The sequence below is a fragment of the Chiloscyllium plagiosum genome, unplaced genomic scaffold, assembly GCF_037043375.1.
Source record: "Chiloscyllium plagiosum isolate Xiang-an unplaced genomic scaffold, Cpla_swu_hap1 HiC_scaffold_4, whole genome shotgun sequence".
In the NCBI taxonomy this organism is placed as follows: domain Eukaryota; kingdom Metazoa; phylum Chordata; class Chondrichthyes; order Orectolobiformes; family Hemiscylliidae; genus Chiloscyllium; species Chiloscyllium plagiosum.
The window spans coordinates 40,412,304-40,429,706 of NW_028270142.1; the positions used below are offsets into that span (position 1 = coordinate 40,412,304).

Consider the following 17,403-nt stretch of genomic DNA (forward strand, 5'->3'; position numbering starts at 1 on the left):
TGGAGTAGCAGATAGTGAAGGGAACTGTCAGAAAATACGGCAGAATATAGATTTGGGCAGAGAAATGGCAGATGAAGTTCAATCTGGGCAAATGTGAGGTGGTGCATTTTGAAAGATCCAATTCAAGAGTGAACTTCTTCAGCTGTTTCCTCAATGACCCTCCCTCCATCATAAAGTCAAACTGGGAATGTTCACTGATGATTGCACAATGTTCAGCACCATTCATGACTCCTCAGATACTGAAGCAGTCTTTGCTCAAATGCAACAAGATCTGGACAATATCCAAGCTTGGGCTGACAAAGTAGCAAGTAACATACATGCAACTCAAAGCCAGACTATGACCATCACCAATTAGAGACAATCTAACCACAGCCCCTTGACATTCAATGGTGTTACCATCACAGAATGCCCCACTATCAAAAACTTGGGACTTACCATTGACCAGAACTCAATTGGGCTCATCACATAAATACAGTGGATACATCAGCAGGTTAGAAGCTAGAAATACTATTGGCAAGTAACTCAGCTCCTGACTCCCCAAAGGCAGTCTATCATCTACAAAGCATGAGTCAGGAGCATGATGGAATACTCCCCACTTGCCTGGATGGGTGCAGCTCCAACAAGAAGCTCAAGTTGAAGAAGCTTTGCACCATTAAGGACAAAGCAGTACATCCACAAGCATCCACTCCCTCCACCACCAATGCTCAGGTAGCAGTACTGAGTATATGCACTGCAGAAATTCACCAAAGATTCTCAGACAGGACATTCCAAACCCACAACCACTTCTATCTAGAAGGACAAAGGCACTAGATGCATGGAAACACTACCACCTTCAAGTGGAAGTCAAAACTTTGGGAAAACAGTCATTAACACACCTGACAAAAGTAAAGAAAGGAAAAAGATGCTCTCACTGAATGCAAGCCAGTCAAAACATGACTGGAGGAATCTGAGTGCTGCCAGATAGCAACTGCCGAAAGAAATCAGGACCAAAGAATTTCAATCAACCTGTAGAGCCATCTCAAAACTGACTCCTTGTAGGGATGGCCCATATCTCGTTACACCAAAATGGACCATGCCTCCTAACACAAAATGGCCAATGAAAAATAAGCAAAAATAAACAGCCTACTTAGACAGTGAAACATAATGGTACCTTTGAACAGCACTACTACAAGGTCAGCATGGGGGCCCTACAAGAAACCATCCAAAACAGTTTTGATAAGAGTGTGGCTAGAGAAGTGATTGATCCCAGCCTCATTAGTGAAAGGATGATTGTCCCAGTAAATGAATAGCTCCAGGTGTGAGTCTTGGCCCAGAAACTAGCCAGATTGACTCCTAAAGCAGCTGCAAAGATAACAGCTAAAGTTATTTCATAGTAAATAGTTGTTTCTTTGAAGTTACTCACAATATTAAGAAGTAGGTTCTAGTTAAGGATCCTTCAGATAATTATAGAAGTAGTTTTCAACATAAAGGATAGATACTCATAACCAATGCATAATACAAGCATCAGAGAAAAATATTAAAATACAGGTGTGAAAATTAATTAGTCTCAAGAAACACCCTCAACAAAACAGATTGTTCACAAATACAAATACAAAGTACAAACAGTAGAAATAGCTGTATAACTTTACACGTTATAATTAATTTTATAAAGAAATCAATATGAGAAATCTTATAGCAAGTAGTTAAGACTGTCTTTTGTATTATTACATATATAATTAGGACAGTGAATAATAGAATTTTAAGCTGTCCTTAGAGATAAACAAGCCTCAGATAGATCTGTAGGAGAATAGCCAGTAATTTTGGAGTGCAAATGAATAGGATGCATAGGAAGAATCCAAGGCCTAGTGTCTGGTAAACACTATAAGATTATGGGAACCTGGAGCTGTCCATAAGAATGCCCATCATTGATTAGGTGTCTCTTAGGATTGGGTAAACAGAGTAAGAGGGAAGGATATAGTGACTATGTTGTATATGATTATTGTAACACAAAATGTATAAAAATGCTACATTTTACTGTCAAAATCAGAGTCTGCCATTGATCTTTCTTCTGATCTAAGCCAAAGATTAAGGCAAATAATTATGTTTGCACACTGAGGCCAGATTGGGCAAGATCTTTTAGCCCTCTCCCTACATTAACCAATTTCTGTTTGAAATAAAGTCTGCCATTTGCCTGAATCCTGCCATTTGCCTGAGTCCTTGTTTCCAGTCAGGGATTGGAGTACTCTCTGACATTCCTCAACTACTAACATTAACACCACCATTACCAACATCAACATGAACATGCACTGTAATGGCCACAACATCTCCCATCTACCTTTTATATTTGGACAGACTTCTTATTTGTAATCTGTGTGTATATGTGTATCATTATTATTTCTTCTTGTGCACAGTAATTAATAAACATACTTGTTAACTCAAGAAAGCCTGGTTCATTTAAATATAATTTCATTTAGTCTAGGAGAAAGCTATCTATAAGAGAGGGGCATCCTTTGTAAACAACGTGGCTGTGACCAACTGAGTGGTTGGGAGAAGAAAGAAGGGGAGGCGGTTCATCCCTCTTCAACCAGGCACATGACAATTTGGAGTATCCATCCATTTCGGGAACTTTACCTGGATCTAGGCATAACAAACTGGAACCTCGAGTACACAAATTGAACCCACAGATGAAATGAAAACATTATACTAGGTAAATTGTCACTATAAAAATCTGCAAAAGGCTTTCTTGAGTTTACACTATTGCAGTAGAGAAATATTTATATCTGATGCCAACATGTTCTGAGGAGAATTAGGGGAGTTCCTTTTGAGGATTTAAAAGTTCTGTCCCTTAAACAGTTAATAGATTTTGTAACTATTTGGAATTATAATTTTTCCCGAAAATCAGGAAAACAGAAATTGTAAAAGAGAATACCAATGGCTTACAAGTAGAAATTTAGGGAAATAACATGTAGCAATTTTGCAAAGAAATGGTTTGGTTATAAAGAAGCCAAGTTAGTGAAGAGGTTTGCAGTCACCAGAACTTGGAGAAAGATGCCTTCCCCACCAGTTACACGCCTCCTACAAATAATCAGGTTTGTGAATACATCTTTCCTGAATGTGTCAAACAAAATTGCACCCTTGGATGTTTTTCTACCAGACTGGGGTCTTCAAGAGTATTCACAGCATGACAATAAATACAGAAGTTGCTCTCAAATGATGAAAGCTAGCCAGCCTGATTGGTTCTGAGAGTTTTATTGCAATAATTTTAAAACCACTGGATGAATCCATTAATTCCTGAGATTGTTAATATCTTTGTCAGTCCCCTTTCCCTGGGGATTGTTTTAACTCCCCCCTCCTCTCCAAATCTCGATTTGTAATTATTTCTGTTATATTAACTGTATCCTGTCCAGGAAACACAGATGGAAAATATTTGTTCAATTCACCCGCTATTTCCTTATTTTCTAATCTCACTGTCTAAAGTTCCCTTCAGTTAACTCTTTTCAGATTTAAATACCTTCAAGATCTCTTATTATCTGTTCTTAATTTTCTGGCCTGCTTTCTCCCATATTGTAATTCCACCTAATTTAAAAAAGTCATTTTTCACTGTTTTATATATGCCATCCAAACTTCCAAATTAGTACAAATTTCCACAGAACTATATAATTTTTCTTTTAAATTTGATTTTTTAAAACTTCCTTAGTTATCTGTGGATACAACCTTCCAATAGACATTTTCTTTCCATTCTTGAGTGTCATGAAATATGTCTTTCAATGTCTATTACTATATCTCCATTAGCTTATCCTTTAAATTAATATGCCAGTTCACTTTAGCCAGGTCTGTCTTCAAACTCTGATAACTGCCCTGAATCAAATGTAAAGTTTTAACTGTAATAGCAATTTACCTGAATTGAAATGTATGTTGCATTCAGGACGATTCGTGTGTAGGATGATGAACGATTAACTGACTTTAAGTTGTCATCCCTAATTTCTAAGGTACCAAGGATGGTAAGATTATAGAGTGGAGGAATTGGGCTATCCACCACTATCCATATTCCTGCAGGAATAATTTATTAAAACATGAATAATTAGTATTTAATTTGCCAACCTTTTGCTTGTTGTCAAAACTCCGCAAAACTCAGACTACTTTCCTGCTGCCTTTACCCTGACCCAAATGCAAGTGAGGACACCATGAGCTCACGTGCTGTAGGAGATCATGCCAGTAATTGGTACAACAAAAAAACACTCCTCACTAAACTGCAGCATTTTGGAATGGCACTGTCGCACTCTGGTGGGAGTGGAGATAGTTGTTCTGACAGAGTGGGGAGAATGTTTGCCAGGAATGGTCAGTGTTGGTTTGTTCGGCACTCACTGGAATACATCGCCGTTTACATCTTCATTTATATGGTATGGGCCAATGGATACACATGCATACACGCACACAAACAACCAGAGATTCAGTCCACTCCAGAGACATAAGCATATAATGCAGAACAATACTCCTAGTGCTTCATTGACAGGTGCTTCACTGTCAGAGTGAATGTTTTTGGACAAGATATGAAATGGAAGGCTTGTTTGCTCCCTTAGGTCATCATAACATATTCAATTTGAAGAGCAGCAGAGTTGTCCCTGGTATCTTGGTCAATAGCTATGCTTTAAACAAAATAATAAAATGGAATGCCTGGCTATTATCATGTTGCTGTTTATTGTAAAGTGCAACGTGAGTGGTTGCACTTTATTGACTGAGGTCAGGAAAGGCATTATAGAAATTCAGACCTTTCTATTGGTCATTAGGAGAGGCTTGATAGCAGTGCCATTTTATCTGATGAGATTTGTAAATAATTTGCAAAAATTATTCAAATTGAATATCTTTCCTGACACAGAATGTACATTTGGCCACAGCAATTCTCTGACAACTGTCCCAAAGTGTTTCATGTGCAGCTCTTTTGTTTATTTGTCTTCTCATCTGACCAGCAATAAATTCTCAATGGCATCACTTAATATAACACGAAATCATTTCAGCTTCAGATTTATACTTCCTAGTGTAGTCCAGGATGAGGGAAATTGATTTTGGGAGTGTATTCTGGGATTAACAACATTGTTCTAGGGAATGAACATTGGATTTAGGGAAATTACTTTAAGCACTGTAATTTAGGAGGAGGAAAATTGGATTGGGAGTGTTCTCTGGAATTAAGGTAATTGCTTTGTTGTATGCGGAGAAAGCAGGTTGAGTGTTCCTGCATTTACTGGAGTTTAGAAGATTGAGAGGGGATCTAACTGAAATACATAAAATTCTGTCAGGGCAGAACAGACTGGATGCAGGGATGATGTCTCTCCTGGCTGGATGATCCAGAACAAAGGATTATGGTGTTAGGATGTGTGGTAGGCCATTTCAGACTGAAATAGGAGAAATTTCTTCACTGAGTGTGGTGAACAGATGGAATTCCCAACCACAGAAGACTGTGCAGCAAAGTCACCAAGTGTATTTATAAAAAAAATGAATAAATGTCTAGAAGCTAAAGTCATGGGAGTTTTGGACGAGACTTGGCATATGGCATGATCATGTTAGTAGGCTTGATGGATTGAACAGCCTATTTATGTTCTTAGTTTCTATGTTTCTGAACTTTTATGGTTTAAAGAGTGTACTCTGGGACTGGGGACATTGGTTTAGACCTTAAAGCATAGCAGAAGAAGTGGGTCATTGAATCTGCTTACCATTCACTGAGATCATGACTGCAATATAATACTCAACTCCACTTTCCTGCTTTTTCCCCATAAATGTTGATTCCCTTATTGACTAAACATCTTGGAGACTTGGAAGGGTGAAGAGCCTGTTCCTGTGCTGTAATTTTCTTTATCTGTCTATTCTAGCCTTGAATATACTTAATGACCTAGGCTCTACGAACTCCACTGTAAAGAATTCCACAGATTCACTATCTTTAAGAGAAGAGATTCCTCCCCCTCTCAGTCTTAAATGAGTGATCCCTTTCTCTGACATTATATCCTCTGTTCTTATAGACTCCCACAGGGAAACCATCTTTCCACATCACCCTGTTAAGCCATCCCTAAGATTCTCAAATATTTTAATAAGGTCTCCTCACATTCTTCTGAATTCCATTGAGTACAGGCCCAACCTATTAAACCTCTCCTCATAAGAAAATCCCTACGCACCCAGGATCAACTAGTGAACTTTCTCAGATTGTCTCCAATGCCAGTATGTTTATCCTGAGATAAGAGGACAAAAACTGTTCACTGTATTCCAGCTTGTGGTCTGACTGGTGCCTTGTAGTTTTAGTGAAACCTCCTATCTATAAAATCTATTTCTTTAAAAATAAAAAAAAAACAACATTCCATTTGCGTTCCCTATTACTCAGTGAATTTGTATGCTTGTTTTTTGTGATTTATGGGTTAGGGATTGTACCCTGTGATTAGGGAACTGATTGGTTTTGACTGTACCTTGTTCGATCACCACGCTGCTACCTTCAGTGGGAACGGTGTTATTGGATTCTGGCCTTGATTCCCAGAACGATGAGTTTGACCAAGTTCTGGAAAAAAAACGTCTTTGAGAATGACAAAGGTTCCTGTCTCTAATTGTTGATCAAATGTAAAATAATTGAAATTAGATGCATAAAGTATTTAAAGTTTTGAAGTCAAGGAAGCAATTGTTAAACAGATGGGAAATGAAAAAGTTTTCACACATTCTTTGGCTATGATTTGGAACATGTTATTTGAAAAGGTGGGGAAAGCAAATTCAGTAGTAGTTTTTAACAGAGAATTTGAGAAATATTAAAAAAGGGGAACTGTTTGCAGGAAGAACCAAAAGAGTGGGATTAATGAGATAGCTCTTGAAGAAAGCCAGCACAATGGTTACATGTGCTCTAAGGTTCTGTGAATCAATTGCAACAATCAGTTGAGAGATTTGTTTGAATATTAATCATCTCCCCTCTATCCTCACTAGTTTTACCCCATGTAATGTCTTACACATAATTAGATGCATTGATCTCTGTGTATCTGGAAGGTGGCTCACAGTTCTTGTAAAAGCAGCGGAATACTCGAAACTGAGCATCGATGTCAACCATTGTTGGGTCGAGGTTTGACTGAAAGCTGTGTCGCTCTGAAACTCCCCTTCCTGAAACTGAAATGTTATTGAATGATATCAGGAACTGGTAATATTTTAACAACATGCCACTCTGCAGCAATATAAAGGGAACAACAGATAGACTAAGACAAAGCAAATGGCATTTCTTGTGACTTTCAAAGCAGAAAGTTTTGAAACATAATTCTGGAATTGTGATCTCTCCTTTGAGTATTTTAAGTGGATTTGAATGTGGACAGCTGTACATGTACTGAACTTCCCCAGGTCCTGTGTGGGTACCATGTGTTTACACAGCACAAATGTAAATCCAGAATAAGGAACAAAGTGTAATGTTCCTTTTGGAAAATATACCCATTATCAGAAAATGGGAACATTATTTAAAACAATTTTGCTTTTGCAAGCAAATTGTCTCTTTTAAATAGATGAGGAAAAGTCATTTTCAAGACACTGACCCAGATATTATGATGGTGGTCAGAAACTCTAGTTTATAGTGGGCTGTGTTCTCTGATTTAAACATCCAGAAGCACAGCCAGACACTGTGAAAAGGTCAGTATGTAAGGAAAATGTGGACTTAGGATGCCAGTTGGTTAGGGTGCTCTGTGGATAGGGTATAGGGATGCCAGCCAAATAATATGCCAGGTAAATAAATGAGTAGGTCAAGGGTAACAGGGGTACTATTGGGGTGTGGGGGTCAAGCTGGAATAAAGGGGTGAGGGAGAATCTTAGTGGTGGCTGGATCTTGGGTCAGGATGAGTGGAGCAAAGGCCAATGGGCAAGGTCTTGGGTCTGGCAGGTCAGTGGTCTCAGGGCTAGGAGGCTTTGCACAAATGGGAGAAACAATAGATCCAGAGTTGGAAGGGTGGGGTTAGGTGGCTGGGGGTTGGGTAGAGGGAAAGGGGGTATTGGGTTCATTAGGAGTTAAGTGAGGCTACTGTTCTGTTAAGGGTGTGATTGCAATGCGTCCACAGAATGTAAAGGGTTGAAGGAAGTGCAATTCTAGGGTTAATGGTGAGTACGGGAGGCTTTAGTTTTCTTAACTTTTCCAAAGCTAAACAGAATCAGAGCCTTGTAAATTCTTCAGTGTTATCAGACTCTTTCAGAGAGTTCCAAATGGAGGGAGTCGCTATATTTCACAGCTGGTTCTGATGGAGTCAGCTGCATTTGGAATTCTGCATGGTCCGAGCACACACCTGCAAACTATACAGCTTCAATAACTCTCTGGCCATTGGAATAGCTGGGCTAATATTCCTGGCATGGCCTGAAATCCTTCTAATATAGTCTATTTACCCCTGGGAGTTTCATGTTCCCCTAACTCCAGGTTCCAAAGTCACCACAAACTCACCAAAATCCCCTCCCCCATCACGAAAATATCAGTTACCCCACACCCATGACAAGGTTCTTGACAGCCAGTGAGTTTGTTTGTAAAGTGCAGTCAATGTTCATAACCTTACTCAGATAATACAGGGTCAAATTCTCCTGGTCGAAGTACCAATCGCCATTCTGGTTGCTGGCCCAACTGAGAGGGTGGAGTGAATTATTCCGAACTGGATTCATGATCTTGAAATAGTCTGGTTGATGGATGAATTTATGGGATATTACAATTGAATCATTGTCCTAAAAATGAAACAGAACATTACCAATTACCTCAAACTGCAAAATGAAAGTTTTTCCAAAGCTTTCAAACCAGAGAACTGCTCACTTCCCTGTTCCTCTGTGTCTCTCTCTTCTCCCTTGCAGCACCACTATGTTTCTCTCCTCTCTTCCATATTCTTCCCCCTTGCCTTGCTTCTCTTCATCTTGTCCTTCTCTCTCCTCTTCACCTTACCTTGCATACATCGCACTCTTTCCCTCGCCTCTTGTCTCCTTTCTCCTATATTCATGTCTCTTCTATTCCCCCAACTCTCTTTTCCTTTTCTCTTCTTCCTCTCCTCCTGCTGATCATCCTTCCTTCATTCTTCTTCCTGCCTTCCTTCTTCTCCTTTCCTATGGATCAGGGACCTTTAAAACTCTTGGTTGGAACCTGAACATTTCCACATAACTTATTCAACCATTCTCCACCACTCTTCTGTTCAACTACAGACCTATATTAAGAGCCCAAGCTCTTCATTTATACATTTAAATGTGACACTTATTAAATGGGTCCCAGATTCATGAAAAATGCTTGTTTTAAAAACATGCAATTAAGAACTTAGGATAAACCAAAAGAATAATTTCATGGCACCAAGTTGGGACCCTTATTGGCTTCTCTTCACCAACAAAGAAATGGCAAAAGCCTACAGGGGTGATAAAGGTAATTGAATCTGCAACTACAACCCTATCAATGTTTGCTGGGTCAGTGAGGGGGCTCCTCATTACCAGTGGACAAGGAGGCACACCTATGGTACTGCTTGCCCTTGCTGGTTGTTCACCCAGGATCCCCAATTGCTGACTTCAGTCATCATCGTTAAAATAATTTGTTTCATTGGGTTTGCTGGAATATGCCAGATGGTCATATTTGCTCAGTGTGCATTGGCAATATTCTCACTTTGTGGGCCACATGGTCCTGCATTAATACACCAGTATTTAACAGAGACCAAAGACTCCTTGGTTCTGACCATGGCAACAGAACCCAAGTCTCTGGAGCAGTAAATTCTCTATTTACAGATCCATAGGCAAGAGTGCTAAAAACAGAGTCTCAACTCACATTTAGCATTGAAGCAGCAATATTAGGGCAGGCTACCAAACACTTGATCAAAATACCAAATTTCAAGGAAGATCTTAAAGGTGAGGAGGTTCATGGTGGGAATTTCAGATCATTAAGTACAGGAAGCTAAAGGCCACCAGTGATGGTGCGATGGAACTGGAATATGTACAAGATTCAAAACTAGAGCATTGTGGGTGTTGAAGAGTTGTGAAGATGGAGGAGACTTCTAAGAAAGGGAGAGTGTGAGGCCATGGATTGATCTGAAAGTAAGGACAGGAATTGTTGTGAGTTTGCAGAATACATGAGCAATGTCTTCGAGTAAGTAATGCAACAACATTTAACCCATTATTGAACTCTCCTTTAAATAAGATTCATAAATACCTTGAAGTGATGGAATGTGGCCTTGTAAGAGATATTGGTGATATAGTTGATGTCCTTGAAGTGCAAGTTTAAGATCTCATTGTTTGGAATAAGAGCCACCCAACCACAGTTTTTGATGTTACGCGCGGACCTATATTGGATGACACTGTTTCCTACATCAACACATCAGAGAACAGAAACAAAGTCAACAACCTCATTCATTTGAATTAAACATATAATAGAGGTCCACATTTGATCAGTCCAGAGTGAACAGGTTATTCCATTCTAATTTTCTAATCAGTATATATGACATAATTTGAATACACACATATTAATAAAGATCTTAAAATCTTCCTGTTTACAAATCTTACTTTGTGTGATCAAGACTTGCTAACAGTTGAGAGGGTGTTTGCCTATGGAAGTTTTATAATAGGGATTTTCAACATAATCAGTTGTTTGCCAAAATATGTTGATGAAACACTAGAATAAAAGCTGCAAGTAATGAACAAATGTAACAGGTCCAGCAGAATGTGTGGAGAGTGAAAAAAGAATTAACTTTGTGAGTCTGACATGACTTCTTCCAAAGCAGCTCCCCGGATGCTTCCTGTCTTCCTCCAGCGCTTTCTGCTTTTACTTCAGATCTCTCGACTCCTCATTACTTTGGTTTTTAAAACTCTACAGCTTTTACTTTAAGGGAAAAGTAGTAACTGAAACATATATCTTTGATAAAACTGTAAACAAATAATACATTTAGAAAGAAACACATTAGTCAATATCATTATATATACCCAAATATGTTTCTTTTTTTTTTAATAGCTTCTTTAAACACAATGAATTTGGAATTGATCATTCAGCCCTTCAAACCTGCTTGGCCATTTGTTAATATCATGGGTGATCTGATCAGGACCTCAACTCCACTTTCCGCTCTATACCAATAATCTTCAACTCCTTTGATAATCAAAAATGTTTCTACGTCAATCTTAAATATATGCAATAATGCAGACTTCACTGCTCACTGGGGAAGAGAATTGTAAAGACATTCTACCCTCTGAATAGAATGTCAGAGTCTACCCGCTGAAAGAAAAAGATTCGTCCTATTTAAATGCATATCCTGATTTTTAAACTGAGACCTCTTATTGTCAGCTCCCACAAAAGGAAAAATGCTCTCAGCTTCATATGTGTCCAATCCCTTCAAGACATTATATGATTCAATCACATTATCTCTCCATTTTTAAACTCGAGTCAGTTTAGGTCCTATTTAGCTGAAAATGCGTTGCTGGAAAAACGCAGCAGGTCAGGCAGCATCCAAGGAGCAGGAGGATCGACGTTTTACCTGATCTATACAAGTTGGCCAGATTTTAGAAGCCAATATGCATGATATTAAACACAACATGATGTGAAATTAATGTGAATGAGGAAATTGTGCCAAGCAGGCTAAGATAAAAGGTAGGGAGGAGGGACTTGGGGGAGGAGCGTTGGAAATGTGATCGGTGGAAGGAGGTTAAGGTGAGGGTGATAAGGTGAGGGAGATAGGCCGGATTGGGGGTGGGGGCGGAGAGGTCCGGAAGAAGATTGCAGGTTAGGAAGGTGGTGCTGAGTTCGAGGGTTGGGACTGAGACAAGGTGGGGGGAGGGGAAATGAGGAAACTGGAGAAATCTGAGTTCATCCCTTGTGGTTGGAGGGTTCCTAGGCGGAAGATGAGGCACTCTTTCTCCAGCCGTTGTGTTGCTATGGTCTGGCGATGGAGGAGTCCAAGGACCTGCATGTTCTTGGAGGAGTGGGAGGGGAAGTTGAAGTGTTGAGCCACAGGGTGGTTGGGTTGGTTGGTCCAGGTGTCCCAGAGGTGTTCTCTGAAACGTTCCGCAAGTAGTTGGCCTGTCTTCCCAATATAGAGGAGGCCACATCGGGTTCTATATTGGGGAGACAGGCCGCCTACTTGCGGAACGTTTCGCACCCAATAAAATGATCTAATTTGTCAATCTGATTCATTCATTCCTAGATTAGACTCACCCAATTATTGCAATACCTTTTTTTGAGGTAATAAAGTTTTCCCAAAAGTGACTCTTTATCTTTGCTTATTCTTTACCCAAACTGATTTAACTTTATCTCTTACTACTGTACCAATGCCATCATTAATTCACAAACCACCTTGTCCACCATTGTTCCTAACTTCCTGTCCTTCTAAATGTCAAAGAGCCTTAAATATTGTCAGGATGATATAAATTCTATCAGCTGATTTAATATTTAGCACATTTGTGGATGGAAATATTATTTACCTGATCTATACAAGTTGGCCAGATTTTAGAAGCCAATATGCATGACATTAAACACAACATGATGTGAAATTAACACTTTCCCCAAAGGCAATGAAATTAGATAGACAAGCCCCATGAAGGTGCAAAAAGGCCCGCATCTATTTAATTTATAGTAAAATTAGAGTTTTCACAAATTAGTAATGACACCACAGGGACACAATAATTTCAGCAGATTTCAATTAAATGACCAACTGGTTTTTCAAAGAGGTCTGCAGCTGACCAGTAGGAAGTGGAATTATAAAACACAACTTGATTACAGAGTGAGAAGAGTTCTCTTCAGAAGGCTGTGACACTTTAAGCACTGACTGGGAAGAAGAATCAGGTAACTGAAAGCTTAAAAAATTGCTCTAATACTCACTACTGCTGACCATCTCCAGGAAACCAACTAACCAATCTTGGTCTGGTTTGAAATCTAATGACTCAAGGACACCCAAAGGACTGTTATTGACTCTTTATTGCTTGCAGTAAAAAATAGTTAACTACATTTTAATTGGAGAAAGGTATAGCCTTGTAAAATGAACATAAATCTATTTTGAAAAGATTTCTAAACAAAACCAAGGACATTGAAAGGAGGGCAACCTGTTCACTCTTCTAATCTGGTTGTAACAAAATTCAGATTAGTCTGAGTGGCTATCAAGTCATGAATACATATTTCTTCTGCTTGTTACGAATGTTGTGAGCATTCTGATACAGTACCTTTAATTCTGACTTTTTACAAAGATTGAAACTCCAGCCTTATCCTCTGGAACATTATTAAGTTTATTCAATCTGTCCTGTCACATCACATTCTGGTTATCATTTACTGTGTTGGAATCCTGCTCTACGGCCTTATCCTCTCTCTTTAGCACATATACTTTCAAGTGATCTTTACCTGACTGTTTAGTTAAATCTTCTCTACCACTCTGCTTTTAGGACTGATCCATACCACAGTTCAAAGAAAGACTGTCCTAATGGTACTATTCCCAGTTTCCCTGATATTGTGCCAACACTCCACTACCTCTCTAGTCTTATCTTCATCATCTGGACACCTGAATCCTGACAACCGGATCCTCCCACTCCAACTGCAAATTTCTCTCAATCTCTGAACAAATGTCCAGAATCCTGGCACTGGAACTGACCCTTTTGGACTCTTAGTCTCTGCTACAGAGAATTGTGTTTTTGACTATACTGTCCCTAATTATCACCACATTGCTATTTACTTGTCCCAGTTGAACAACTCCTCATACCAAAGTGCTATCAGTACCTCACCATGTGCAATTGTCCAACAGGAACCAGGTTCCTGCAGCTTCATGGTTAAAAGTGAGGCCTGTAGCCCTCGCTCTAAACTATGCAGTTGCAGGAACCTGAATCCTGTTGGACAACTGCAAAAAATGAGGTGTCTCCATTTTGACCTTCTTAATTTTCATCCCTGCTTCATGCAATCACATCTCTCTTCTTTCTGTAGATGTAGTTACTGTGGATCATAGTGGGTTCTCAGAAAAACAAAAGGCTGGAATAAATCAGTGAGCTTGGTATCCCCATTGTGTTCGATGAACAAATTTGAATTAATGTATCTGTCGTGTATTTGCTTACATTCTTATGTCAATTAACATGATAGTCACCCTGGGTGAAATGCTCTAGTGTAGATAAATGAATATAAATGAACATGCTCATCAACCAATCCTTTGCTGACCCCCTTCGCCACCGCGTCACATTTCAATATTCTTTGATATGCACTGAATCCTCAGTCCCACTACTATCCTTCTCCTACCCACCTCAATTCTCCAAACTCTCACTGTTGTCTCCAGGTTTCCTTCTATTTCTGGTATGAACCTGTGTTTCCAAGTAATAATGAGAGGCTGAGAAAAATGTAGAAGAATGAACACTAATTTACCATGTAAACCAAGTTCCCAATGACACACTAAGTCTATATCATGTAGTCTCCTCTTCCTGCATTCCCCTTGCCTCCACCAGATCTTACAACCTTTCTGTTCTATGTTTTTACTCAATGTCTTTAGCCTGACTAAACATGCCAAGGTTTCAGCTGAGTATATTTATGTTGGAAAACTAACACAGCGTTTTAAAATGCAATTGTACATTAGGAACAATTTGTGAGAAGTCTTTGCACCAACATGAATTATAAAGTATCTTTGAACTTGTTAGGGAACATGATTATACACTGCAATGAACAATGTGAACTACCATGGGGGATAAGACCAGCTAACATTCTTACCCACACATTAAAATCCCTCCATTGCCTTGTCCCTGCCAATCATTATCTCTAACCCTACAATCAGCTGAGCTCTGCATCCTCCTGCAAGCATTGTTCATCCCAAATTTCCATGATTCTGATAGGTATACCTTCAAGTGCTTTGAGCATAAACATTTCAATGTCTTCCTTCTCTCCCTTGTTTTCTCCTCCTTTAAGATGCTCCTGAAAATCTACCTCTTCAACTGAGCTTTTGATCAGCTGCCCTGCTATCAACTGGAGTAATTCTAATGGTCAGCTGCAACAGGCCAAGGTGACCTAGTGATTTCTACCTGGAGAGACCAAGAGCAGAACAAGTACACACCGTGAGAATTTGATAGGATGAGTTCCTTCTCTCTCAATGCAAGTGGTGAAGGCTGAGACAAAGCCAAGCGATGGATGGTAACAGTGGCATCACACACAACACCGGGGTACATATGGCTCCACTCTGCCGATGGGTGACATCGAGCCGGATCCAAAAGTGAGCTGTACGGAAGCACCTTGTTACCAGGGTAACCTGTGAAAGAGAGTTGGATTACACATTAGTCAGATATAGTCTGTGTTAATTTAGCGATTGCATGAAGGTCCTCTTTCTATATTTCTCCTTAGAGCAGAAGTGATGTGTGGTGCTAGAAAAACCACAGCCGGTCAGGCAGCATCTGAGCAGCAAGACCGTCAATGTTTCAGGCATAACCCTCCTTCAGGCTGGGGAGGGGGAAGTGGGCTGAGAGATAAAGGAGGGGGGGCAAAGGGAAAGGTAGGCGGGATGGTAATAGGTAGGCAAAGGTAGGAGGTGATGGTGATAGGTCGGTGGAAAGTGTGGAGCAGATAGGTGGAAAGGAAGATGGACAGGCAGGTCAGGTCAACAGGGAGGATCTGAGTCAGCAGGTTGGGTCTGGAATGGGGTAGGGGGAAGGGGAGGCCTGGAAACTGGTGAATTCAATATTTATTCCATGTGGTTGTAGGCTCCTGGGCAGAAAATGAGGTGTTCCTCCTTCACTTTGCGGATGGCCTTGTGGAGGAGGAATGCATATGTCCTCAGGATAGTGTGGGGGGGGGGGTGGTTTGAAGTGGATGGTCACAGGAAGGTGGGGTTGGTTAATGTGCCCTCCCACTCCTCCGAGGACATATCCAATCTGGGCCTCCTCCTCCACCACTGATACGAGGCCACCCACAAACTGGAGAATAAACACCTTATCTTCAGCCTTGGGAGCCTACAATCACACAGCATGAACATTGAATTCACCAGTTTCTAAGTCTCCCAACAATACCCGCCTAACTCCATCCCAGATCCAACTCTGTGACTTAGATCCGCCCTCTTGACCTGACCTACCTGTCCAACTTTCCTTCCCTCCTATCTGCTCCACACTTCCCCCGAATGTATCAACATAACTTTCTATCTTTGCCCACCTATAACCAATCCAACTACCTTTCCCCTAGCTCCACCTCCTCTCCCCCTATTTATATCTCAGCCCCCTTCCCCATCCCCATCCTAAAGAATAGTTTTGCCTGAAATGTTGACTCTCTTACTCCTCGGATGGTGCCCGACCTGCTGTGTTTTTTCCAATGCCACGTTTTATCAAGTCTGACTGTAGAGCATCTGCGGTCCTCACTTTCTCCTTAGGGCAGAAAACAATTCAGGCTGAAGAGCACTGCACAGTATTTGCACAAATCATCGAACAATTAGTATACCCCTCAGGAAGAAATTAATTATTCTGTAGCAACTATTTGAAGGAAAAGCAGGGAATTAACCCTAGTTTCCTGGCCAAAATTTATCCCACAGCAAACAAGAAAAAAAACTGATTAATTTAGTCATTGTCACTTAGTTATTTTAATTTGGCTGGTGTGTTTCCTACATTACAACAGTGACTATGTACCAGGAGGGTGCTGCTGGCCATGAAGCTCCCTGGATTGCTCTGAAATTGAGAAAAGTAATAAAGAACTTTCTTTATCAGCTTGTTTAGGTTCTTCTTATTCAAACACAAGATGTGAATGTCACTAGCTGGATGGTGTTAAGCTTGAGTGTTGTAGAAGCCACACTGCTTCAGGTAAGAGGGGTGTATTTCATCACACACCTGACTTGTGCCTTGTAGATGGTGGACAGGTTTTAGTGAATCAGGAGGTGAGTTACTTACTATAGGATTCCTAGCCTCTAATCTGCTTTTGTCATCATTTATATGGTTCGCCCAGTCAACTTCTAACCAATGGTAACCCTCGGGACGTTGATAATGAGGATTCAGTGATGGTAACAACAGTGAATGTCAAGAAATGACGGTTAGCATATCGCATTGGAGATGGTCATTGCCCGATACCTGTTTGGCACAAATGTTAGTTGTCAGCCCAAACTTAGATACTGTCTGGATCTTGCTGTATTTTGGACATAGATTGTTTCAATACCTGAGGCATCATGGATGGTGCTGAATATTGTGCAATCATCAGTTAATGTCCCCAGTTTTGACCTTATGTTGGAGGAAAGGTCATTGATGAAGCAGCTGAAGATAGTTAGGCCCAGGACACTACCCTAAGGAACTCCTGCATAGATGTGATTGATGGCCAGCATTGACAATGATCTTCTTTATTAACTACAGAAAGCAGAGAGTTTTCTCCTGTTTCCCACTGACTTTAGTTTTGTGAGGGTTTCTTAACCTCAACATCGTGAAGGACAAAGGCAGCAGATTCATGGGCACATTACCAACTGTAAGTTGAACTTCAAACTGCTTATTATCCTGACTTATATATTTGCTCCATTC

The 17,403-nt window shown here is 40.2% G+C and overlaps 1 protein-coding gene across 1 annotated transcript in view; it reads right to left on the reverse strand.

Moving 5' to 3' along the window:
• The window catches only part of LOC122549504 (fibrocystin-L), a gene marked incomplete at its 5' end in the record, with an annotated part of 252,804 nt that overhangs the window by 85,377 nt on the left and 150,024 nt on the right, over window positions 1-17,403 (reverse strand). The window contains 6 exons of the mRNA XM_087985858.1: window positions 3,878-4,029; window positions 6,429-6,517; window positions 6,954-7,107; window positions 8,520-8,682; window positions 10,133-10,284; window positions 14,979-15,170. Coding sequence (XP_087841984.1) covers window positions 3,878-4,029; window positions 6,429-6,517; window positions 6,954-7,107; window positions 8,520-8,682; window positions 10,133-10,284; window positions 14,979-15,170 — 902 coding nt within the window. The remainder of the gene's footprint in view (window positions 1-3,877; window positions 4,030-6,428; window positions 6,518-6,953; window positions 7,108-8,519; window positions 8,683-10,132; window positions 10,285-14,978; window positions 15,171-17,403) is intronic.